Below are 27,348 nucleotides of genomic sequence, written 5' to 3' on the forward strand. Positions count from 1 at the left end.
GTTGGTTTGGAAAGCTTGTTGTCCTTCTATAGATTAAATCATTATTAAAATCTTATTTTTGTGTTAACTCATGTCATCTTTGTCTGATATTAAAACTGGTGCTATGATCTGAAACATTTAAATAAGCCAAAACTAACAAAAACAGAAGAAATCTGTAAGGAGGGACAGCACTTTTTCACTGCACTGTGGTCCCTGTGAGCCATTCGTCTTTACTTTTACTCAAAGGTTGTTTTTTTTTCCCCATATAGCATAAAATAAATGCCTTTATTGTATTGTTATTTTGAAATGGCAATAGAAAAAGAATAGGACATTTCTTTTATTTTCTGTTTTATATAAAACTTCAATAAGTTTTTCACAACCCCAGAAAGTTTGCGTAGATACTTGGACAAGTGGTTTTTAAAAAAACATTTATTTATGACACTATACAGTTAATACAGCATGAAAGCATTAGAGACAAACACATTAAGGTCCAATGTGAACCACATCTGGTGCTCTCCTGACTCACAAACACTTGGTAATGAAATAACTGTAATTGCGCATAGCAAAGGTCACATGACACAAACCCGAACCTTTTTTCATGCAGCAGCCTTAAACACTTAAACCTCTCTTCACAGTTGGGTACCAGATAGAATAAATCATTTGTTTTAATGTCAAACGTCATGGAGATCTTTAGATCATACTGCTGTTTGAGTGAGTTTCATTTCCAAAAGATTGTGAATAAATGTATGAACTTATAGCAGAATTTGGACAAACCGGAGTATTTCTCACAATACATACAATCATAATTTACAAAATTACAAACGTAAACTTGCGATTTTAATACGAATGTTTCAGTTCTGCTTAATGTTTCCAAAGAACAGCTAAAAATAACTTTCCGTAAAGAGATAGGATCTGAATAGAACAAATCTCAGCTATGAGGAGTCCATATCTTAAATGCAGTGGATAACTGTCAGCGCCTTAAAACAGATTCAGCTCATAGCTAACAAAGTCAAACAACAAGCAGTCTTCTGCCACGAAAAGTTCATTCATAAACTTCCTCCAGCACTTAATGGAAACAACCCTTTAAAACCGTTTCACTTTCACATTAGATAGTTGTTGATGTAGATGTGTCTCTCTTCTGTCCAGCAGCACTAAACGCGTCCCTTTCTTCAGACGTGAAGATTTACATCCCAACACTGTTGTTTCTTTAAAAATCTACTTTAGACTTTTAGATCAGCAACCATCTAATTGAAGTGTGACAACAGTTTAAAGCATAATTAAAAGCATGAGACACAACATTTTTGCCATTTGAACTGTGTTAAGACTGTAAGAATCAGTGTAGTTGTGGCAAATGTCAAAATGATTGAACTACCTGCTGAAAATCTCTCAGCAGTGAAAAACTTCAACAAATCTCTATAACTGGACGCAGCCTTAAACGAAACTGTCAAACTGATAATGCGCAGCTTCTATCCTGACAGAAAGCTACACAGGAAGCATTGTGACTGTACAGAGCTCTCCAACATTACTGGCACACGTGGTAAAGATGTTTAAGAAGGAACAAAAAAATTACTGAAGCCCAATCTCACAAAACAATTTAGAAAAATCTATCTTAATCTAATCCATCCATCTACTCTGAGAACATTTCTTCAATCTGGACACAATCCAATGTCAGGATTTGCCTTCGCATTTTTACCAGTTCATCCATCCATCAGATTTTTTTTTTATATCATTTCTTAAAATTGATCAGAGTGTCAAGGTAGTGTTTATTGGGATTTAAATATGACCCCAGTTTCTGTTAGCTACTCTCCAAAATGGGAAAGACAAGGGAACATGCCATTCAGGAAAGGCAGGAAATGGCCCAAAAAAAAAATTAAAAATAATAAAAAGCATATTGCTTTTTAGCAACTGACCAAAATGTACACGTATTTATAAAAGCAGAGAAATAACTGTTTTTAAACAAGTTGAAACAAGTCCAACTTTGATAAACGAGGCTGGAGGTTAACAGGACAGCGGTGAGGATGGTAAGGAGGAAAACCAAAAAATCTCCAGATCTCACACTTAGAGAACTAAAAGAAGAAGTCACTTCCTGGTGTGAACAAGTCTCCATAGGAAGCTAATTTAAGGCGTCCATACACATTTTTACCAGGGTGCCAATAACGTATTTTACGATGGAGGAGGAGAGAAATCCTTCGGTAGAGCTTTCAAAGCAGAGTTTGGGTACAATTCTTTTGTAGGGACCGCAAACAACGCGGCCTGACCTCTGAATTAAGTTTTGTTCTTTACCCATTATTTACACCAGTGTTACGGTCTACATACACCATTTAAATGCTTTATGTAAGCAGGAAAATACGAGTCAGAAACTGAGAATGTAGGGGCATAAAGTCGACAGATTAAGACTAAAAGGAGATTATAACTAAACAACTGGAGTGCTGAAGCCGACGCTGTGTGTGTGTGTGTGTGTGTGTGTGTGTGTGTGTGTGTGTGTGTGTGTGTGTGTGTGTGTGTGTGTGTGTGTGTGTGTGTGTGTGTGTGTTCCACCAGCAGGGCAGGGGTAATAGCAGATCATGAGTGATGCATTTGACAGAGGGAAGACATTTTTTTAAGAAACGCTGACGATGATGGATCTCTCTCTCCCACACATTCACAGACAGTATGGATGTCATCCTGTGAGTCACCGGCTGAGCACACAGACGGTAAGCAGCAGAAACATGGAACAAAAACACGGCGCCGTGCGTTTTCGAGGAGTGTCATTCTTCCTTCTTGCCTCCAAAGCTGAAAAGTTTGAATTTCTGAGACTTTCTCTTGGTTTTGTCCTTCTTTATGTCTGGGATTAAAAAAAAGGGAAAACAAGACCAAAACAGCACATTATACAGAGTAATCAATCAATCACTATCTATCTATAGTTAGATAGATACATACACAAATACACACACACACTGAAAGTTTGGCATTAACTTTATGAATACATTAAAGTGAAATGGCTAATCTTTAGCCCACGTTCAGCATTTACTCGCCAACCTTTCACTGAATTTCAATAAATCTCCTCAATTTCAGCTCTGCGTTCTCAATCATGAATTGCAAATGACCGACAGAGTTTTCAAAAGGGTCAAATTAACCGGGTGCATTAACCATTTGTCTAACAAAGATGCAGGGAAAGCATTTTTTTGTTTTTTGATGCTTTTTCCATTAGCAGACATTAAATCGAATTAGGTGAAAACATCAGCCGGTAGCGCCCTTAAAAACGTACCCCGAGTTCACACGGACAAAAACTTTTACAAGTTTTATCCACTTCAGTTAGACTGGAAATCCTAAATTTGTTCATTTAGAAGTAAAATAAAATCATAGTGACAATGAGGTTTTGATCAGTAATGAGCATAATGGAGAGGGGGGGTGGAGGTTGTGGAAACACTTACTGAAACTCATCATCATCTTGTTTAGCTCCTCATCCTCCTCTACCTCCCTGTGGAAAAAACAAAACAAAAAGAGAAAAAGTTTAAAAACAGCTCATAACTGTGTGAGAACACACTGTTTTGCTAGTAATAAGAGAAAAATTAACAATCTATACAGTGCCTTGCGAAAGTATTCCTTCCCTTTCAACCAAAAGATGGATGGTTTTCCAAATTCTCCAAAAATGAATCCCTGAAAAATGCAGCATGACCTCATATTCACCTCCCAGCGTACAATCCAAACACCTTTCCTCCGCAGCTACAGCAGCAGCTGTATTTAGGGTACGTCTCTAACAGCTTTGAACATCCAGACAGAAATCTGAGTCCAATCATATTTGAAGAACATCTCCAACTAAGTGAGAAACGATGGAGACCAACTAAAAGTCTGTCTTCAAACCAAATGTCGGAAATTTCCCTTCATGCATCTGTATCCATGTTTCCATCAACTCTGTCAGCTTCCCCACAGCATAATGCTGCCACCATCATGTTTAATACAGGAGGATGGATATGAAACATAATTTTTATATCTCTGGTTTAGTCTGACCAGTGCATCTGCTAAGCATGTGCTACATCTCCTACATTACAAAATGCACTTATGTCTTACTTTTAAACATTTATTTCCTTTCCTCCTTTCTATAAAGGCCACATTTGTGAACTGTATCACTAATAGTTGTCACGTCAGCAGATTCTCTCATCTGAGCTGCAGAGCTCTCCAGCTCCTCCAGAGGTACAACGGGCAACGTGGCTGCTTCTTATTAATTAATGCTCCCCTGGACCGGTTTAGCAGTTTAGATTGACAGCCATGACTTTGGAGCTTTGCAGTTGCTTCGTAGCCTTTCCATTTCTTTTTAATGCTGAATTGAACTGTACTCTGTGATTTTTTTTTATAAACTAAACCTGATCTAAACTCCAGTTTTGTATGTATGTATATTATGTATGTATAAATAATAATAATATATATCATTATATTAATAATATATATCATTAGGGATTGTGCCTGAAAAGAGGTATGCAGAAGTAAAACTTATTTAAACATTCCCCTTCTTTTTATAGTCAATAAAACCAACAATCATCCTGATTTCTACTTTACTTCTGAGTCCATGTTTCAATAAGGACCTGATCTTCAAAGATTCTAACTATGGACCGCTAATTCATGTGGACAGAAAAGATTGTGCCACCTGTGGATAAGACATTCAAAACGGATTTGGTCTGCCCTATTTAAATGAGTAAATTGCTAATTTCTGTTGTTTGGAGTTTTTTGATAATAAATAGCATAAATAAAAAAAAAAAAAAAAAACTCCAGTTTTCATGATTTATTTTAGAAAGCATGAAATATGCCTTCCACTAATCTCTGCTGGTCCATCACATCTGGTCCTAATAAAACCCACCTGATATTGTGCTTATAAATGTGATATGACTTCTGCAAGGCGCTGTAGTTGCTAATTTAAAACGTGGCAAAGCTGTACTGAAAAGAAATGCCTGTTTAGCTCCAACAGGTGAAAAGTGAGGAGCTTTCAATAAGAGCTTCAAGGTTTAAAGTATTTATTTGATCTGCTAAATCATGTCCCTACTGTAGCTTTTAATACACAACTTCATAAGAGGCCAACATACCTGAGCCTGTCCTCGTCCAGACCTTCTATTATGGCGTTTCTATCATTGACGATCTCTAGCAGCTTTTCCATGAGCTGCTTTTCTCTCTCTCTGTCCCGGCTCGTTTTTAAGTGCTCTGCAGACACCAAAAGACTTCAGTCAGACACCAGAGCTCGAGTTGTTGCTGCGCGCTGCGTTTTCTCTAAAGACCTCACCTGGTTTGTCCATCAGTCTCCTGAGCTCCTGCTCCACGCTGGGTTGCTCTTCCTCCAGATCCTGAGTTCTTCCTCTGGAAATGAGAGAAACAAACAAGGTCATCAGAAGCAAAAGGCAATTCCTTTCTGCCTTCTTTTACTGTTAATTATAGTAGTTCTATTTATAATTATTCTAATTTAAGCATCTAGTTTTTTGTCTTTGCAGGGGAGGGGGGTCATTTTCAGGCATAAAAAAATATTTTGTATTAAGTAGGCAGGTCAACACTTGCTGGGTTAGACATTTTGCATCCAAACTCTCTATGATGTTATAAATTTTATACTTTTTCCAAGATGTGGATGGTCTATGATACGCGTCAGAGAGTTTTTCCGTGATGCGTTAAAGACAAAGTGCAGGAAAATTCAGTTTTTAACCCTGCAGTTCAAACGCAGACTGTATTTCTCACACTGTGAAAAAGAAGCCATGGTATCGAAGAGGGAAAAGGACGAGAATAAAGTGCAGGCGGCAGCTAATTAAGTTTAATAACTCAGTTTTACAACAGACACGGGGCGACTCCTGGAGCCCACGTTTAGGTTTTGGATCTTGTGTGATCAGCAGCTTGACAGAATTCATGCGAGAGGTTTTCTGCCCAGATGCAGCAGACCTCCAAGCAAACCTGTTAGTACAATAACTTCAGCCTGATGCGGCTCATATCTTGGCGGGTGGAAGGAATCACGCGTGTGAAAATGTAATTTTGTTTACATCATGTCAATACAAATCGTAGCATTTCTTTCCTCCACCGCATTGCTGACAGGGATGGTGGAGCTGCAGAAACCTCCCGTAATTACGTGTAAATTCTGCAGATTTCGCAGTAACATCTTCATGTAGATGTGGTACCAGAGTATCATAGCAGGATAATTCAGAAAGCAGCAGGTCGGTGCCAGATCCTTTGAATGGAGTAGTCACGCTTACGTTTGCGTTACAATGAGGTTTTCCAAACTGGTCACAACCCAGTGAAGACTGTAGCAAACTGAGGACACTGGATATTACAGAGTGGTCCGAATCCTGGGCGACGGCAGCTCTATTTATGTCAAGTATGGTAGTTTAATTTTAACCTGACCCTAGCCAAATGAATTTCGCTCCGCCTGGCTCCAGTCATCCATCTGGAACAGATTCATAGGAATGGCGTTTCAGAAGGCTGGGCCTTATCCAAAATCCTTGCATATGATTGGATAAGCCACTTGTCTGTCGTCTTTATCGACGTGCTATTTCAACCACTGACACTGAAGCTAACCCGTGACGCTGTGAGAGCGACGCAGGAAAAAAACAAAACTTGCCAAATCCGGTCGGGAGAAGGGCGAAAACATGGTTCCCACCAACAAAAGCCTTCAGAGCCTTTCTTTGATGTTCTTTTAATGAAACAATATTAGGTAGATTGGACAACACGGAAGAAATAGCAGCATCAATGTTAACGCTTGCTTCCTCGATGCGAGCCGCCATTGCTATCGAAACAGTCTCACGTCACGGTCGCTTCTCCACTACGTCACATCAATGAAACTCCAGCCCTGCGTCCTGATTGGCTGGACAATAAAATTGGTTGAAGAAATTACTCTCTATGGGAGATGTCCCAGATGGATGTGAGTGAAGCTAGGCGGAGCGAAATCAATCTGGCTCGTCAAGTTAGTTTAATTTAGACATGACCCAATCTCTGCCTGAATGAGAGACTGTTACTGTTAAAACATCTGATACTGTGCAAATCCTCAATTATCCGGGTCATCGCAACAGCAAACAGGCTTAAATTAGAGGCAACCGAACTTTCGCTCAGTTCTTTTTGAAAATGTTTCGACACCCAACCAGGAGTCTTTGTCTACAGCGCACTGATACTGAACGTTTCTAACGTGTTTTTCTATTATGAGACTTTCAGAACTACGACACCACAGACGGCTAAATGTTGTATTAAATGTTGCATTTGGGTCTGCTATAAAGAATCATTTTTGACGCACATTATTCTAAGAGGCCGCAGTAAAGTACTTGTTGGTTTCCAGAAACGTCGATGACATCCAGTCTTTCTAAGGTGGTAAATGCGTTATTCTGAACAACCTCCTGATTCTAACTTCTGTTTGTTCGGCGCGGGCAACAGGGGCGGGGTGCTCAGCTGTCTTGTTCCTCGCCGTGGGATGGAGGATGGAGGACACTGGGAACTCAAACTGTTGACCTTCTGGCCACAAGTCTGTTCCACTAATTACTGAAAAGCCCCTTTCTTAACGCGTGTGTGTGTGTGTGTGTGTGTGTGTGTGTGTGTGTGTGTGTGTGTGTGTGTACTCACATGTACACGAGCTCCGACTCACGACGCATGGCCACCTGCTTGTTTCTGATCACCGTGAACCACTCAACCATGAGCACGTCCATGACGGCATCGTCGGCGCCCTCTGTCACACAACACACACATCGGGTCAGAGACGCACCCTTTCCCATGTGGTCGCCCCTTATAACAAGGGAAAGTGTATTTTCAGAGCATTTATCTCACCTTCCTCTCTCTCGCGCAGCTTCAGCTCCAGCTCCACTCCTTTCCTTTCCAGTTCATTCAGATTTTCTTCAATCTCCTTAAGCTCCCTCATGATGTCCTCTTTGGGGATGTAACCAGGCTTTGTCTGCAGACGTAAATGCAGGCAGACAAGAGCGTACAATATTAATTAGAAACCGTGGATCTAAACAAAGGTAACAAAATAACATCAGAACCGCCCTAAAAATGTCCTTATTCTAATAATTTCAACTACTTTTACATCTTCTTTACTAACTCAAAGAAGCACAAAGGCGTCATAGAAAATTCAAAAATCTCCATATGAGACGCAGCTTATGGAAAATATAACTGCTGCTGATAAACCTTTTTTTTTGGGCATGCTTGTTAATTTACATTAAGTATTTTACACCTGTGATCATTTGCGGTTTCTTCAAAAACTGCAAACAATATAGATTAGATGAGTCACACACCCAGCTAAGAGGTTCTTTAAGATTCATTAAACAGAATCAACCCTTAAGAAAGTAAATTGTGGTGCGCCCCAAAGTTCCAAGGTTCTTATTTTTTTATTTAAATGTATATAAATCTAAATGTAAAAATCATGTTAGGTGCGGCGTGGCGTAGTGGAAGAGCTGCTGTCCCACATGAACAGACCCTGTGGAACTGTCTCCCCCACCCCGCTCTTCATGTTTGATTACACTGAATAAAGGCCACAAAAAAAAAGGTAAAGAAATTTAGAAAATTAACTGATCAATGTTCAAAAATGGTTAAATTATTAAGTGAAAAAATATCTAATTCCTTTGGTAATCAAATATAGTATATATTGTGAAAACGGTCAAATAAGTTGGACGATTGTGCAGATTTTTATTCATTTGAGATTTACATTAAATATTTTATTAAATTATACACGCATCTTTTGCCCGCGTTTCATCTGTTTTACAGTAAAATAAATATATAAAAAGTTGCACACAGATTTAATTGTAAAATGATATGAGACCAGATAAGATTAACAACGGTAAGTGAACCATGTGACACACGTGGATTATCAGCTGCTGACTGAATCATCAAGTTAATGGACTCAAGTTTAGATGATCATCTCACGCCCATCTTATCACTCATTTCACGGTACCATTTATATATATATTAAATATCGGCGAATGAATAGTTACTGCTTAAAAGACTCAGATTTTCCACAAAACCTGGAAATATTTATTAGTTTATTAACAGCTGTGATTAATATACGTTTGTTTGTAATTATGTAAAAATGTGCATTCAGGTTTTTATCTTGTCATTTTCTTAGATCTTTTGCTTTTTATTGACTGTTTTTACCTTCCTTTTTCTTTTGTCTTTTTTACTTATTGGTTGGATTCCTTTTTTGGTTGAATCTTATTTTAGTTTTTTATCGTTTGCATTCGTGGAAACATTGTATGCCTGAGGGCCCGTACCTTTGAATCCTTTGACTTGGGGCCATTCGTAATTTGCTCTTTCTGACCATTCTGATGCCCTGAAAAAGATACACATTTCATCATATAAATGTAACATTGATATATCTCAACTTCATACCGAAATTTGCTGAAATCTCAGGTAAATTGACTATGCCGTTACCCTTCGATGCAGGTATAGATACAGAAATGCTTGAGCTGACCACAGGAGGCCTAACGGAGGACTCTGAAGGCTGCGGAGAAGCTCCTGGTCTGTGAATGGAGAAGTTAAAATTAGGCAAAGCAACAGAATTGAATCAACCTGACTTCTCCTGCTTCTATCCATCCCTGTTCTACTACAGTCCTTAGGCTTGATTTATGAGGGTGAATGAAAAGGTAAGGAAGGGAGGGGAAGTCTGAGGAAGGAACATATGTTGCACCGCGGAGAACGCCGCTCAGTCCCGACACCATTTGGGGCCGACGAGCATGTGGCGGAAGAGGAAAGACTGAGAGCTCCGACTACAAATGATGGCTGGGCCATTTGGACGAGCAGCAGGTTGAGGCTTCCTGTGGGAGGGATGTTTGGAGAGATGGATGGCAAACAGGAGGGATGGAGGGATGGACAAGACACGAGGAGGGGAAAAAAAAAGAGATCTCCAACAATTAATGCTCCATGTTAATATGCTGAGAGCCCACCTATGTTCCAACACTCCCTGCAGTTAGAACAAGAGGTGGAAACGGGCCAGCAGAGGACAGAAGTCACCAAGATATAAACATGTCAAATGAAAATTATCAGTCTAAATAACTCTTACTTGGTTTCTTTGGAGATCGGCTTGAGCTTTGACCTCCAGTCGGCAGGAGACTCCTTTTCTGACACTGCAAAACACACAAAAAGAGGAACAAATATTACACTATTTTTATTTATTTATTTTTACCCCTTCAGGTAAATAGGAGTTAATGGTTCACAAAATTTAAGATTTGCAAAAGTGTCCACCACTTTGGAAAACCGAAAGTGCCACAATTCAATAGGATTGAAAATGATCACTTATATTTGTCAATAATGAAAAAAAATTTAATTAAATAGGGCAATAATTTATTGGATAATTAAAATTAATGCGGATGTTAACCAATCAGATTCAGTAGTCTCGTTTAGTTATCACAGTCCTGCATACAGTAAATGGATCATGTAAATAGGTAACACTTCTAAACGAATGCATTCCCTCGGTTTCGTCTGAATTTATGGTCACAGTTAAACCCGTCGGGTCTTCAGTACGTCGGATCTTATTAAACCACGTTGACATTTAGAGCTGGAAAAGATATTTTGACTAACAGCATTTTGAAAATGTGCAACTTTCTTAAAATGTCTTAACTGTCCTGTCTATAATCATCTAGTCGTTCTGTATTCTTTTATATTTTTCTTCCAATGTATCAAACATTGTAATTTACAAGTGGATTATCAGTTACTTTTTAACGTTTGTAACTTTTATCTTAAATTGGATTGAGAACTTTTACCGGGTAACAGAAGATTTATACCCCAGTAATATGGGCCTGGCGTCCCCCAGGATTATAAATATGGTCAACGTTATTCATTTTCTGATAAAATAATAATAAAAATTATCAAATAAAATAATTTTAAAAATGGGTATTAGACTGTAGCACTTTTGGCTCTCGGTATGGCACCATCATCTATTTTGCGACAGATGTAATTTCTAGGATATGACTAATTTCAATTCCAGCCAACCAATTCAAAAGCACAATATATTTAAATTAAAATGTTAGTGCAATTAAAATTTTTATTCAGTTCAGAATTCAAAAAGATATTCCAAAAAAATATATATATGTTTTTTTCTCAAAGTACTCTTTTTCCAAAGATTGAATGATTATACAATACGTGACTTTAATTATTTCTAAAAAGAAAAATTGGGTGCACAAGTTTGAATTTATTGTTACCATATGGTCATAATTATACTTGCAGAATATACAAACACCCCAGTCCAAAAAAATAAAATTAATATATTTCAAATTTCTCTTAGCATGTTTCCTCTGGACCACATCTTTTAGTATAAAACCCACACAAAAATAAACTTATGGAAGAGTTCGGGTTGACTATTTGATCACTCGTCTTGGTAAAACAAGAAATTTAAAGCTCCCCACATGGATAAACCAAATGAATTCTGGGTAAAGAGGTTCCAGCCACGAAACACAAAGAATGAACTGTCCATCTGCCTGTAATTAAAACAAGTATGTTTAAAGGAGTCAAAATTAACATTTTATAACTAAGAAGACCATTATAACTATGAAGCATGGCGGTGGTGGCATCATGCTGAGGGACTGTTGTCCTGCCAGTGAATAGAACAAAATAACGGGAGAGCTACTCTCACATGTTCAAAATCTAAATCTTAAGGTGTGTTAACATTCAACGCCAATGTTGCCACAATGTCGGCACTTTTGCTTGCTGTTGCTCGCCTGACGATATCTCCAGCCACATCTAGGTCCTGATTGGTTGTTGCACCGCGACAAGACCCACAAGTTCAGCTTTTTCATCCCCCACAACTGTCGCTGCGCATCGCTCGCAGGTTTTGTGTCACTCTGGCTTTGCATCTGGAATAACTCAGACATCAACCCTAGTGAAACTATATGGACCACTCCTAAAAGTAGCTATACATGGATTCTCTGTCAACCGATCGTCAACCAAACTTTGCACTGAGGCTTGATGCACTCATCCAAAATCATGTGACCAGTAGCATTCTCAGCTTTGTTTTACTCAGAGCCAGGTTACGGATTCAAGGGTTTAAAAAAAACCCACATGGAACAGGCTCAGCTCCAGCACAGAGGGGGAGGAAAAACAGAGTTAATTATTTCACAAAAGCACCAAACATCACCAATGTTCTCCATTTCTATCCATAACATGTCCGTTTTCTGTCAATATAAATACTTATATTTCTGAGCACAGCATTTACACAGTTATAAACTTTTAAAGCAGCGGACTTTTCCTCGAAGCAGAAGAAGTGTCGCTCAACTCTTCATCTGTTATTAATTAAAAATCACTCACACTATTAAATATTTGTATTCTCATTATTACCTTGGGACGGTGGAGCTGATTTATTATATGTATTCATGTAGTCACCTCAGAATTGATTAATTTCTGTTCCCATGACATGAATAGGCTAGTTAGTAGTGACACATTTTACAAGATGTTGCCTTCACTGACCAGCAGATGTCCCCATTGATTTCTGGTTTGAAATGCTTCAAACAACTATGGCTTTTTTTTTTTTCCTACAACTGTGTTGAAAGTCATTAGTAAGAAAACAGAAAGCTTAACCATGGCAGGAAAAAATTAGCTCTACCAATTCTGCCAAGGAGAGAGATCTAGGAGGAGGCAGAAGGTTGATAGTAACTACAAAAAGTGTTTGGCTGAGGTGAGAATTCCTGAGGGATGTTTACCTCAAGTTTATTGATGGTGTACGGATATATTTGAGGCTGTATACTTTATTTTGACCCTGTGAGATTCTGAGAAAACCCCTAAATTCGAAGCACTAAGCAAAACAAAATATTGTATTTGTGTTGTACAGGGGCATCTCAATAAATTAGAGTACTATTAAAAAGTCCATTTATTTCAGTAACTCAATTAGCAAAGTGAAACATTATAAAGATTAATTGGAGACTGATGTTTTCCAGGCTGTTGATTATGATTTTACAATTAAAGCCATTGAAAACACAACATCTCATTTCTTAGAATATTACACCAGACCAATTAAAAAAAACATTTTAATACAGAAATGTGGGCCAAATAAAAATGATTTCATTAGTTGCTTAAATGTTGTTTGTTATTTTCTAAATGTATTTTTAATCTGTACCAGTATAATCATTCTATCATGGAAAAGAAGTTTAAATAAATAAGTAAAACCCCCAAAATATGGCTTTCAATTTATGGATGGGCCTTTACCGCATCGTTTTATTGTTATCGTCAAAAATTTCTTATGATTAGAATTTGGGTTCATCTTGATAATAAATTTCAATTAGCAATGTCTAAAAAAAAAAAAAAAAACTGCCCGTACTGCCATGATTGTTATTTTTGCCATTTTCTCCACTGTTGATTTCTTCAGAGCATCAATAAATGTCAAATAAAAAAATATAATTAAATATCGTTATTGTGTGCAGTTTAGTTATAAAAATCAAATGTATTTATGTAACTTGTGCCCTGATGAAACATATTTTGAATTTTGTTTTAATACATGTTACATTATTAACGTGTATTTTTTCTTTAAGGACAGTATTTTTATATAGGGCTATGACTGACAAGAAGTCACAGCCACAAAGTTACTGAAAAAGACTACAAGAAACTGGTAATGGTCTTTTATCATTACTTTTAGCGTTATCACAATAGTTCCACAAAATATCATGATAAACTGTAAAGTCCATCTCGCCCTCCCCTATTTTAGTTATCAAGACTGTGTTGTGTATCTGAATGGCATACATCTTAACGGAGATGCATCAAAAACTTGTGTCTAGGTTTTAATGAATATCCATGCTGTTTAACAGTTAATCACAATCCTAATTTATATAACAGAAACTTGGAGAGGGTTCTTTGGCACTGCACTAAACTGGCTCAGTTCTTATTTGGTAGACAAGAAAATAGTTTGTGCCTTTTGGCAATTATTATTCCATGTGGGGTTCCTCAAGGCTCCACTCTAGGACCCTTTTATTCAGCACCCATGTGATCCCCCAAAGACCAGTGACTACTAATATCTGTGCTATTCTATACAGTTTTATATTTCTGTGTCGCCACTAGACCACTAACCACTACAGTCAGAGAGTCAGTGAATTTATGTCCATGAACTTGACTAAATTATTGCTGGGAAAAAAAAAAAAAACACACCATTGATTTTGGTCCCAAAAATGGACGGTTAGCAATTAACACTAAACTAGACTGAATGAGGATAAAGACCACGGAAAATGTAAAATCCCCTAGGTGTCATTGTCGATTTAGACCCAAATTTTAACAATCACATAAATTCCATGAGAAAATCTGGCAACTATAAGGTTTCCCATTAAAACAGAACACATAAAAGCAGATCCATGGTTACATTGTTCAGTAGATTATTGTAAGGATGTCTATACCAGCCTCCCTTCAAAAAGATAAAGATAGCTCTGTGGCTTGTGATGGTTAAACAATGTATTTGACGGTCTCTGGACCAGAATCACACAGAGAAAGCTATGATCCTCAGCTCTGGAAGCAACAACCTAGCTCCTTTAAAACCAGGTTTGAAAACGGGACCATTTAGCAGCTTAACTATATTGCTTCATCATTTCTATCCTGATTTAGCTTTTTAGTCTTTTTTAGTATTTAAATTAGCCCTTCCCATTTTTTATGTGATGCTTGAATTTTTGGTATTGTTCTTTAGTCGTTTCGGTCTAGTTTATGTTTTAATGTGTTTTATCACTGTTCCTTTGGTTTGCTGCAGAGCACATTGAATGTAAAGTGCATCAGTGATGCTATAGAAATAAACGTGCCTTGTGCCAACATGTGGTGTTCATGTTCAGAGGTAATTTTGATTTTTAATGCTCCAGAAAACGCTTTCAGAATCTGAGACGCACAAATTGATATAATTTTATAACTAAAAGATTCCTCTCTTGGAGTTTTTAGCACTAATTTACATATATTTTTTTTTACATGTATAAAATGTGATCCATATCCTGAAAATGCCATTTAGACTGCCATGTAAGTTAAGATGAAATGAGAATAGCTCCTTGCACAATAAATTAAAGAGTGTGTTAACCTGATGTGTTGGGGGAGGTCTTGGGAGGTTTTAAGCCTCCCCTGTCTGGAGTCTTCTCTGCACTTCCGCCCTGACTGCCTGAGATGGAAACAGGCTTTTCAGGCTCTGGAGGCAGCAGATCAGCCAGAAGAGATGGGTTTGCCTTCAGCTTCACTCTCCCCCCAACGCCCCCAGTTTCCTTCTTCGGTGTCTCTTCTTGAGGTCGAGGTCTAAACACCAGAAAATACATTCATTCGACGTCCTTCTTTGCCAGCAGAGGTCAGACTTGAGCAGGAGATCAGGATAATTCCTCGTTTTTTTTTAAATGGTACTTACGTGCTGGGTTTTTTGAGAGAAACACTTGTCCATGAAGGATTGCCGCTGCTGCTGTTGTTGTTGTTCTCCTCCGCCAGTTTCTTGGAGATGAAAGCTGCTGCTGACGCTTTCGTCTTATCGGGTTCTTTAGCATTGGCGCTCACTCTGCCACCGGCAGCAGGCGTTTTAGCTGCAACCTCGCCTCTATCTACATCTTTAACATTGACCACCACAGTCACAGCCTGACCTGGCAACACTTCCTGCCCCTTGCCACTCACAGTCTGACCCTTATTCACAGTTGTACTAAAGACTGTCTTTTTCTCCGCATGGTTTGCCTTGGCTTCTGGTTGTAGAAACTTCATCTTTGAGTCCCACGTCTTGGCCGCAGTGACGGAGGTGCGAGGCGCCGCCGTGGGCTTGGGGCTGATGCTGGTTCTAAAGGTAGAGTTACTAGATGCAGCTGGCTTGGACACAGAGACCGGTGGGCTTTCTTTAACAGCTGATGTAAGAGCTGAGGCAGGCCGGGAAGAAGGTGAGGCAGAGAATGTACTGGAGCCATTTGGAGGGGAGCCGGTCTTCTCGGTCAGCCATGTTGGTCCCAGTCTGGACGGTGTGCTAGCCGGAGTAACTGTGGCCGGCTTACGGGGTTCAGGTTGGGGACTGAATTTGGAAACGTGGGTGTTTGTGGGAAGATCACGAAACGGAGAGCTTGCATTTGTTGAAAGTGACCTGGAATACAGAAACAAAACCATGCTGTTACTGATGAAAGTAATTACGCCCTTGTTAAATCCAAGGTTAACTGTGATTAAGCACATTTTTCTTGGTTCCATTTTGCAAGGTACGCTGAGCTCTGATCATCAGTTGACAGCCAACTGGGTGATAACATGTAGCAGGCTAAAAGACCTGAAAAAGCAACTCATTTGACGAGCTAAAGAAATTCAAGATTAGGTCAGAAACAAAGTCACTGAGATATATCATTCTGGAAAGGGTAACAAAGCCGTTTTCTAAGGCTTTAGGACGTAAGGGGCCATTATCAACAAGGTGAGGATACATGAAACAGTGGTGAAACTTTCCAGGAGTGGCTTTCTAACCAAAATCACTCCAAGAGAGCTTTGATAAGTCATCCAGGAGATCACAAAAAAATCCTAAGCAACAACTTAAGCACAGAAAAACTCACACGCCACAGTTAAAGCTAGTGTTTATGAGTCAACAATGAGAAACACAGAGCAAAATAGGCATCCATGTTGCTTTCAAAGAATAAAAATCATTGCTAACCATAAAGAAAAATGGCTCGTCTCACATGTGCCAAACAAAAAAAGTCTTAATGATCCCCAAAGCTTCTGGGGAAATATTCTGTGAGCTGATGAGACATGAAGGCCGTGAAGTCAAACATGGTGGCGGTAGTGTGACAGTCTGGGAATTAATTTTTATTCTATTCCTCAGACCAGACTATAAATCCTGAAACAGAATATTCAGCCAGCTGTTTGTGATTTTAAGTTCTGACACATTCAGAGTACGCAGTGGGACAACGATCCCAACATTTAAACCTCCACATGGTTAAAAAAACTGAAGGTTTTGGCTTGGCCAAGTCTAAATTTAGACTTCAATATAAGACACTGAGGCTAAATTAAAACAGCTCAATTAGCATTGCTCTTTGCTGAGAAGGAATCCCACTGAATTTTAAACTTTAAAGGCAAACATAGTTTGAGGTCTTCAACAGTTCGTCACCTGCTCTACTAGAAAACACAAGACTCTGGACTTGTTTTATGCAAATTTCAAGGATGCATACATAAGGCTGGACAATTTCATGAGATTTTAAAAATATTGAGAATTTTTTAAAGAGATATAAGATAAGACTATACCGTTTATCTCCAGATAGTCTATGTTGTGTTATAATTATACTTTTGTGTAACCCAGTAGGTTATTTATCTGCATTTGTTTGTTAAAAATGTGCCTGTAAGAGATTTGGAATAATGCTTTGATTCAGAGATGCTTTTTTTATATTTATTTTATGAAAGGAAAAACAGAGATAAATATTGTATATTGGGATTCAGCCTAAACATATCTAGATGTTATTTTTGGTCCATATCGCCCAGCCCTATTCATACATCTCTAAGGAAAGACCTCCTCTTGGTAAATCAGATCACAATCTGTTTTTTCTCTGCTCAGAATATAAGCCCCTTTTTCAAAGGAAACCTGCAGTAAAGAAAACTAAGAAAATGGTCACAGGAACCAGAGGAAACCCTTAAGGGTTGTTGTGAGGACATCAATGCCATGACTGAGTGTGTAACTGACTATATAAACCTCTGTGGACAACAATGAGATGCTTCCCCAGCAACAAACCCTGGATCACCAGTGAACTGAAGAAAATGCTGAATGAGGGGAAAAAAAGAGCCTTCAGGAAGGAAGACAAGGAATAACTGAGGAGTAGAAGAAGCTTAAAGTCAGCATAAGAGAAAGCAAGGAGGTGTACAGGAAGAAGCTGGGGAGCATGCTCCAGCTGAACAATATAAGAGCTGTGTGGTCAGGGATGAAGAAGATCACAGGCTTCAAGCAGAAGGAGGATCAGACTGATGGAAGTCTGGACAGAGCCGATGAGCTGAAGACGTTCTTCAACAGGTTCAGTTCAGGAACAAGCTCGGCATCCTCCACACAAAACTTCCCCGTCACACCTCAGACGTCTTATCTTCCGCCTGAGCCATCGTCTCTTCTGGTTCTGCATCTTTGTTCTCAGCAGAAGATGGTGCTTCTCCCTCAGCCTCCCCCTTCCACTTTTCTTTCTCTAGAAATCAAGCGAAGAGGCAGCTGGAGAGACTGAACTGGAATAATGCTGCAGGTCCAGATGGCGTCTGCCACAGAGTCCTCAAGGCCTGTGCAGAGCAGCTCTCTGAGATTCTACAGCACCTCTTCAACATTATACATGTTTATACCTGTGATCTCCTCTGCTGGTCTGGCAGCATCAGAGCAATTGACCTAAAGAAGCTCCATAAGCTTATTAAGAAGGCCGGTTCTGTTCTGGGGACCCTTGTAGAAACTCTAAATATGGATTTGCAAAAGTCATAATGTTTATAAAATGAAGAACATGGACAACCCTGAGCATCCTCTTCATCAGACAACAACAGAGCGTCTTCAGTCAGAGGCTTCTCCAGATGCGCTGTAAGACAGACACCTACAGGAGATGCTTCATGCCTGCAGCCATCTACAACAATGTGTTGAAGAAACCCCAGGAGTTACACCAGCATTTAACTTCCCTTTGTGATTAATAAAGTATTTTTGAACTGAATCTCAACCTGTTCATTCTGGGGGCCATTCTTTTAAGAGTTGACGAAACAAAGATAACGCGCTGAAACAACTCATCCTTTCCGCTATCAATGCTCATTTCACACTTATTCAGCAAATAATTGTGTCTTCTGAAACCCAACCAAAGGCAACCTGAGTCCCATCAGTGGTTCTAGTACTAAAGCTTGAGAAATAAATAGAGCAGATAATTACTAATATTAACTACTTTTTAAGATTCTTCATAAATCCACTTTAAATGCAAAACATCTCAACCTCTCTTCCAAACTTTCTACTTTTCCCCATTTCATTAACACAGGTATTATATTATTATTGAGATTAAAATGAATTTCAGTAATGCATTGTCCCATTGGTGTCCTTACTTTGCACAGTTCCTGTGATAGAGCTTTCCCTCCACCAGCTGCCGCTGCACCAGGTGAACGTGTTTGTCACATGACGCACATTTGTTGCTCAACGTTCCTGCTTGAGATTTCCCAACATGAGCGTCCTGAAAGAGAGAAAGAAGGCACCAGCTGATGAGGAACTTCTCTGAAAGCTCATGGACAACAATCTGGACTTCTACTTATTTGGAAACGGCATTTCCTTTAATCTGTTGACAAAAGGCAAAGTGACAAATCTTTCATCTGGAGCTACTGACGTCACTTTGAACGAATGTTCTTTTCAACATCTGTTGTCAGAAACTGATTTTCTGAATGCGCGCCGTTTTAGACTTCAAATGCGGCATGAAGTGTTCAACATTTACCTGCGTTGAAATTCTGATCTGTTTAGGTGACGGCGATGGCTTTGTGACGTTCGCAGAGCGGGAAGGACTGTTCTCTCTGGCGGGTTTCAGCCCTGGAAACACCTTAGCGGCCACCGCCTGGTTCTCCTTCCCAGAAGGTTCGTTGGAGATGGCCTCAGCCGGACGCTTTATACCCGCCATGCCGCCAACTGCGTGCAAACGTGAGAGGTATGAAATGAGAGAAGGGTCACAAAAAAAAAAAAAGCAGAAGGATGCAGAGATGCAGGATAGTTACTCACTAGGGGAGCGTCCATGGAAGTAGTTGTAGTACTGAGAGACGTACGTCAAGATACTGAGGCGGTCGGGAACCCTAAGAGCCACCATGTCTTCAGCGTCCAGCAGAGCCGGGATTCCCAGCTGTTCTTCTGCAACCTTAAAGGCCTGCAAATAAAAAAAGGTGTTTAATCAACAAACCATCAGGGTGTTTTTTTTAATCAAACAAACCCAGATAGCCAATAAACGGATGGCTCGCAAAGTCCGAACGCCACCTGGTTAAGAGTTTACTCCACTGTCAGGTCTCTGCGCAGCAAAGACATTCAGTGATAAATGTGATCATGTTTTCTCTTCTTGAGAAAGAAATTCGTTCCTGCATGTCTGGTATTAAAAACATCTCAGAGCATGTTTTGTTCACAGCTCATGCAGAACGAAAAGGTAGAGAGGAGCAGGAGTCAGACAATTCAAGAGCTGACTCATATTCACCGGTTGTATCGAAGCAGAACAAGTCGAAGCATAACGCTGACCAACCCGATCCAAACCGTATTCAGACCATCAGCAGGGTCTTTAAAACTCCTTCATCGTTTCTTTTTTTACTGCAAGTTTCTAAAAAAAAAAAAAAAAAATGCCGAATGTTTTCATTGACCGAACTGGTGGCTGCAACAATGCAGCCAGAATCAGACGGTCCACATTAAAAATACTCCATATGGCAAAAATTTACCAGACTGACTCAGCAAAACACTCACATGTTTTAATACCCTTTAGTGTCTGGCTAAAAGAAATAGATTTGTATTGTAATATATGAAACAATCATTGGGAATGTTTCTTTAGAAACTCCAGCATTAAAAAATCCTAAGAGAAAACAACACCTGAAGAGGTTTCCATTGTGAAGCGTTGTGCTCAGGAACCTCACACTGGCTGTTCTACACCTTTTACTAGCATCACCGAAGCTTCAGCATTGTTTCCAGCTTCCTAAAACATCTAATGATTCAGACCGTAAAGCCTGGTTTATTCAGTACGGATCAGTTTAGAGGTGAAGACAGGTCGGAACATGCCAGGCAACACTGTGTCTGATGAGAAAATATTTAATTATGTCATTTCACAAGAACATTTAAAGGGTTGCAAGTAGGTGTGGGCAAGTAGACGTCAGGTTTAAAAGTCAGCCGGGGCTTTTATAGTCATGGAAAAAATTATTAGAGCACCATGGAGAAAAAAAAGAAAAAAAGGATTTTTTGCCAGTACACTGTCTCAGATATTGATGCAAGAAAAGTGATTAAGTGATTTTGATTAAAACCATGAAAAATTGCTAGATTTCAACTCTTATGAACTATTTGTGTTATATTTACCCAAACAAATGTACCTTTAGTTGTATTGGACATTAAAATGAACAAGAAATTGAGGAAAACAAGGGTGGTCTAATATTTTTTCTCCATGACTATATGCATAAAGTTAGCGTGGTCTACTTTCTCCAGATACTTTGACCTCCACAGTCCAGTCTATGTTGAGTTTGAATGGCCTCCCTCAGCCGCCCCCAGGCTGCCTGTCTTTTGTCTGAGCATTGCTCAGACAAAAGACCCCCCACCCCCACCTCACCCCAGCCCCGAGATGGACTTTTGTCAACTGACCACTGGAGACCCAGAACCATCATCTCTCTGCGTAAACTTCAGCTTCTTGTTTGCATCCGAAAGTTTCTAAGAACGGATTTGTTAAATACAGCCAAATCACAAGTTAAACTGTCTCTGTTCATCAAAGCATAATAAATATCAGCATATTAAGAGCCTCAAACCAAATTGGGGCCTACCTACTTTTAAAAAAGTAGGTAGGCCCCTTACTATATTTTTTTAATGTAATAAGCTGCTGCTGCCGTCAACAGTGTGTACACCTGGACTAGTCTCTGTGTTGTACTGTATGTATTGGTATCCAAAATTAACTATTTAGTTATTTAACAAATGTTTTACTGTGTTTTCATCAACAAAATACAATTACACAACAAGTGTATTTGAATATGTTTACACTTATAAATGCACACAGAGCTAATGAAAAACAACAACAACAAAAAACGAACAGCAGCAACCATTCAAGTATTGTAAAACTATTTATTAGGCTTTGTAATATATTGTATGGGATCTAATCCATGACATGTTCATTCTGTGTTTGAATGAATAACAAAAAGAGATAAATATTGTTTTGGCACATGGTGTTAACAGTAGTTGGTTTTAAAACTAATCTCAAACTTGAAACTAGAAAGTTCACAACTCTGGTCTAACGTCAGTCCCTGCTCTGACTTCTGACAATATGGCATTACACTGAGCCTGCATGAGATTTTCTTTCCCACTGTCACCTCATGCTTTAAGCAGGAGGGAATAATCCAAAGTCTCAATGCAATCAGCAGGGCTTCCTTATATGCCTTTTTACTAAATGGTATTATAAACTGAATGTTTACTGCCGACAACATCAATAATTTTAAAAATATTCTAATTTATTTAATATGACCATATTCTGTTTGGTTACGACTAACCTCCGGTCCTCTCTTTTCCAGATCAAACCTCTATCGCGCTACATGTCCCTCCAACTGTTCCTTGCTCCCACCACGGATTACAAGGTCATCTGCAAACATCATAGTCCACGGAGATTCTCATCTAACTTTATCTGTCAACCTTATCGTCACCACAGCAATCTAGGCGCTTAGTCTCCTTTGTTCTGTCCGACTCCCACCTTTAACTCATCTGTCACACCTACAGCATACCTCACCACTCACTTCTGACCTCAGTCTAGCTTCCACTACTCTTTCCTATAACTTAATTTATGACCGATCAACTTTATTCCTCTGCAGTTGCCGAAACTCTGCTCATCTCCCTGGTTTGGTATCAGCACATTGCTCCATTCCCTGGGCATCTTCTCGCTCTCTAAGATCTCAGATCTTAGATCTGAGCAGTAGAGTCAAAAACTCTACAGCTGTCTCTTCTAGACACGTCCATACCTCCACAGGTATATCGTCAGGATCAATTACCTTCACACTCTTCATCCTTCTCAATGTCTTCTTTAATTCATCTTTGCATCAATTGATCCACATCTGTCACTTCCGTTCTTTGTTTTCTCTCATTTTCTTCATCAATTCTCCAAAGTAACCAACTGAACATCCCTTTCCATCTATGTCTCACCGACCTGTAAAGATCCTTCTCTCCCTCCTTACTGTCCAACCTACCACACAAGTCATCATACGCCCTTGGTTTGGCCTCAGCTACCTTTGCTTTATGCTGCATCTCTCTGTACCCCTTGCCACTCTTCAATACTTAGTGTCCCACTTCTTCTTAGCTAATATCTCTCTCTGAACACACTCCTGTTATTCTTCGTGTCACCACCAAGTCTCCTCGTCAACTTTCCTTCTAGAAGACATACCAAGCACTCTCCTACTGACCTACTTGTCTCCCTGATAACATCAGCCGAAGTTTTCCAGTCTTCTGGAAATACCTCCTGGCGACCCAGGGCCTGTCTCAACTCCTCTGAAAGCCACACAGCTTTCTTCCTTTTCCAGCTACTACCATTCTGTCCTCTTCGTCTTCCTCACCATCAGAGCCATTCTACTATGCTGTCTGGCAACACTCTCACCAACCATTATCTTCAGGTTACATCATCTACACAAGATGAAATCCACTTTGTGCTCCTACCTTCACTCATCATATCTGATACTGTTTTCACCTCCAGTGTTCTTGACAAACCCGATAATAGAAAAAAACAAAAGGTCAATAAAAAGTTCAATAGAAGAACAGTTTTCCTTTTTAAATCCCAACCAATCACAAACGCAGACCCAGGAATGCTCCGCCACCAAGCTATGTCCCCTTTAAAGAGTTCAAAAAGCATGTTGTTGTTTTTTTAAACTTGCAGTGGTAGTAAAAAGTTGGTTGAATAAAGGATTGAGTTTCTGCATCTAAAAATATGTCACTAAGCAACAGCAGAAAATGGTCAGGGTTGCACTTAAAATATGTGTTTTGAATCTGTTGATAATTATCGCTATCGATCAATATGATTTCTATTTTACTAATGTGCTTTTTTTCTATATCGTCCAGCCCCAACAGGACACTGTGTCCACTTTCAGGCTCCAGCGTGGTTCCACTTTACTAACAGAACTAAATTAGGAATGAAAAAGACTGATTCTCTAACTTTTGCAAAACATGGATCACGGATCACTTTCAAAATAAAAGTTTTAAGATTGTATAGAGTAAGTTGAATTAAAGGACTAGCACTCACTAAAAGGCAAAAGGTTTGTGCCTTCAACAGGACAATGTGTTTTTCATCAGCTGCAGACGTTTGAAGAAATACGCGGGGCAATATTTTGCATCCCACTTCCTGGTGTGCATGCCCCTTGCATGTCGTTAGCATGCTAACGTTGGTAAAGAAAATCTGTTTCTGTGTTTAGTTTGTGTCAAAGTTTGGATCTGGGAATCAAGTCACACTCGGGTTCTAGTTGCAAAGCAGTGGGTTTTGTTGTTTTGGCTTAGTACCACTAGCAATACAGTTCAAGAGCAAAGCATTTGGCCCAATTTGTTGGGTTCAAACATGTTCCTAAATAAAGGTTTTAAAGTAATATACGTGTGCTACTGGTTTATCAAAAGGTTTGTTAGAAATAGTTTATGCCTGTAACTTTCACTTCGTTTCATGTGCGCAGGTGAGAGTTTTAACTTTCTGGTGCCTTGTTGTCGGATTCTCAACTCCAGAAAAAGAAAAGAAAAAAAATCCAACTTCCGAGTACGAGCAGGGAAGAGAAATAAGACGCTACCATTTGTAATTACCTTAGGTCTTTAACTTTTCTTTTGGTAAAAAAAAATGTCTTTGAAGAAGGAAATATATTTAAAAAAAAAAAAACATACTCCACCAAATAAATGTTAAATATTTGAAAAATGATCCAAGTTGCTGGAGGAGAGCCACTATTTATAAACCCAAATAGTTCTTAAGGGGCCTTTCTGACAGACAGTTTTTGCTAAGTAGCTTCCTAAGGGAGTGAGATGACAGGAAAAGTATCCTCAATGGCAGCCTTGATAAGAGTTGTTGAAACCATCTTAAAGCTACACTGCTTCCTTTATTATCTCCCTTTGTATACAAAACATTGGGCCATTCTTTATGACAGAGATAATGTCTTCCCATAATTGTTTGCAGCCTGGACCTTCGAAGCAGAAACATTATTGCACTGCAACCCCGCTTACAGGAAGTCCACCTACATATACGGACAGGAGGGATTTTTATGAGGTCTGTTGGAGCTGCTGCAATACAAGCCAAACATATTCACATAAAGGAAACGTCAGCCAGAGGAAGACATCTAATAACATTCAGGTCAAAATGTTAACAGCGTGTCTCACCAGCTTGTTGTTCTCGTAGACATCTTCCTTCTTCAGGGAATCGAAATCACTGCAACAGAGAAAGTAAAAGAATAAAAAAAAAAGTAAAAAAAAAAAAAAACTTTCCCAGCTACCTTTATTAGTTTTGGAGCGGTGACATGTGTTGTTTAGTCATGCATAGTTTTTGCGCTTCGACATGACACGACAGGGTGAGTGAGTCAGATTTAGCTGTGTGACTGCTCTGTCACTGATCCCATGCTCCAAAACTGAAACCAACACAAAGCTCAGCCTGCATAAAAATCACACGGCACAGTTGTTGAGCAACTCCAGCAATGCATTTAACCACCGTTTAGGGCTCCAAACACGTCTAAGATTAAATGTGCTGCAATTCTGTGGTTTGGCTTGTGGTAGAAACTGGGATATAAGACAGCGGAGCAGTTTTCTGTCCGTTTGATACGAGGAGGATGTCTATGAAACGCCACGAGGAAATGGAAACCGGCCAAGGTTCAATGATTGTTAAGTTTAAGCTTTGCAATGGCTGTAAAAATTAATCCAAGACTAACTCACGCAGTTTAGTCAAGTGTCAAGAGTTTTCGGGAACTACCAAGGATAATATTTACATATTTCTCTCCTGATGAAAGCTGCTTGTCTTTAAAAAAAAAAAAAAAAAAAAAAGTATCCAGAATCAAGAGACGAGTTTTTTTCTTTACTTCTCCGAAGATAAACACAAGAGAAGAACGAGAGACACGCGCAGGACTGCGGAAGTTACATTTTGCTTCCAATAAAGCAGAATTTATATTAATAACTCTCCTCCAACCTTTCCTGGGTGTAAACTCTGTAGATGTTCAGGTCACTTTCCTATCCTGTCCTCGTATATGCTCCACATGTTTTACTTTGTTTATAAAACGACTTATCAAGACTACCCGTAAACTGTTAGTTGACAGATAGCTGATAAGTACTGATAAAAATAAAAGCCGTACCAGAACCTTGACTTCCAAATGAAATGCAGACTTTACTTTCGTCTGAGAAGAGGACTTTGAACCACTGAACAACAGCCTAATCTTTTTATTGGGCCTCTGCACAAGTTAGACTCCCCTGCTTCACAGTCCTCTCAAAGCTGAGGATATCCCAGTTGCCTGAGACCCCCCCATCTACACTTTTTCCTTCCACTCAACTTTCCATTAATATACTTCTATACAGCAATTGGACCATTGGCATAGACTTTTGTGGCATCTTCTACACCAACCTATCCGTGCAGCGGGTATCGAAGATAAATGAATGGAAATATTCTGATTATTAGAATTTGAAATAATTAGCAGTGAGCCAAACACATCCAAAATTAACAGAAAAGCTTTAAATGTGTCATTCTCTACACCATACACACTTGACTTTTTGTTTTGAATGACTGAAATAAACTTTTCAACCATACGCTTATTCTAATCTATTGAAAGGTTATTTCTTCTTTGTAGCATTCTTAATTTTTTTTTTTTTTTTCTGAAGAGGATCTAAATAAACTCTGCTGGTGCTGAATGGGGGAAGCAGCAGACCTCCAAGCAGATCCCAGGTCCCTTTCAGCCCTGCGCTCCACCGAGTCCACGGCTGAACTTTAGCTCCAGACTTCTCCACAGACCCACACACGCGGACCAGGCTCGTTCTTCTCTCGGATATAAACTGGTCAGGTCTGCCAGTAACTCTGCTGCTGATGTTGGATCGGTAACATTAAAGCGCAGGCGGATCTAAAGTGTGCGGTTCCTGCTTTCTGGGATTACTTACATGAGTTCGGGTCTGTGTTTGTGGATGAGGGCGCAGAAAGCCAGGCCGTCCCTGAAGGACGTGGTCATGTTGGTGATGGACACATCCCGGTAGCCTTCGCACTTGACCCGGCACCACTGCTGCAGATTCTTCACGGCCGACATACCGGACCTCCGAGCCCGCACGGCGCCCAGAGAGAGAGCCGCGGATCGGCCGCGGATCGGAGCTCCTCCTCGCTCTCTCTTCCCCACCTCTGCGCAAGAGACTTCGGGAAACTTTCCACGGCCCCACGGACACGCTGGAGAAGCAGAGGGGCTGGCTCAGAGAAACTCCTCGCTGGGAATCACCTTCTACTCCTGCTGCGAAAGTGGAAAGGACCTGATTGTGACACCTGTGGAAGGTTCGGGTGTGACGTGGTGTGGGCGGAGCTTTCCACGGAGCTGGTTTAACTCTCCGTGAGTCAGCCCCGCAGTAAACCACGGGATCATCAGAAAACATGTCGTCACACAATGTATAAGTAATAGGGTGATGCTGAAGTGTTCAACAAAACGTATTTAAAATACATTTTTTTGCGTTTATGGACAAACGACAGGGCCGGACCAATGCGGTTTGGGGCCCGCAGTGGAGCCCCAGACCGCCCCCTCCCCCCTCCTGTGGGAAAAGAGGTGCAAAGCCAATTTGGAGTTGTGTTGAATGAAAATTGATAAATTTATCTTGTTCGACATTAATATCCTTTATGTTTTTTGTTTGTT

At 39.7% G+C, this 27,348-nt stretch overlaps 1 protein-coding gene across 1 annotated transcript; it reads right to left on the reverse strand.

The window, feature by feature from the left end:
- Positions 1 to 390: 390 nt before the first annotated feature.
- On the reverse strand, positions 391 to 27,007 carry LOC105939437 (MICAL-like protein 2). The gene is made up of 16 exons (XM_036137388.1): positions 26,618 to 27,007; positions 24,866 to 24,914; positions 19,538 to 19,679; positions 19,260 to 19,447; positions 18,880 to 19,004; positions 15,242 to 15,949; positions 14,927 to 15,135; positions 9,959 to 10,022; positions 9,331 to 9,419; positions 9,171 to 9,229; positions 7,735 to 7,858; positions 7,534 to 7,636; positions 5,231 to 5,304; positions 5,037 to 5,151; positions 3,393 to 3,439; positions 391 to 2,803 (listed from the first exon to the last, which is right to left on the reverse strand). Exons 1-16 carry the CDS (start codon positions 26,758 to 26,760, stop codon positions 2,727 to 2,729), a joined length of 2,316 nt encoding a protein of 771 aa, XP_035993281.1. The 5' UTR covers positions 26,761 to 27,007; the 3' UTR covers positions 391 to 2,726.
- Between the last annotated feature and the right edge of the window lie 341 nt (positions 27,008 to 27,348).

The sequence above is a fragment of the Fundulus heteroclitus genome, chromosome 5, assembly GCF_011125445.2.
Source record: "Fundulus heteroclitus isolate FHET01 chromosome 5, MU-UCD_Fhet_4.1, whole genome shotgun sequence".
Lineage (NCBI taxonomy): Eukaryota > Metazoa > Chordata > Actinopteri > Cyprinodontiformes > Fundulidae > Fundulus > Fundulus heteroclitus.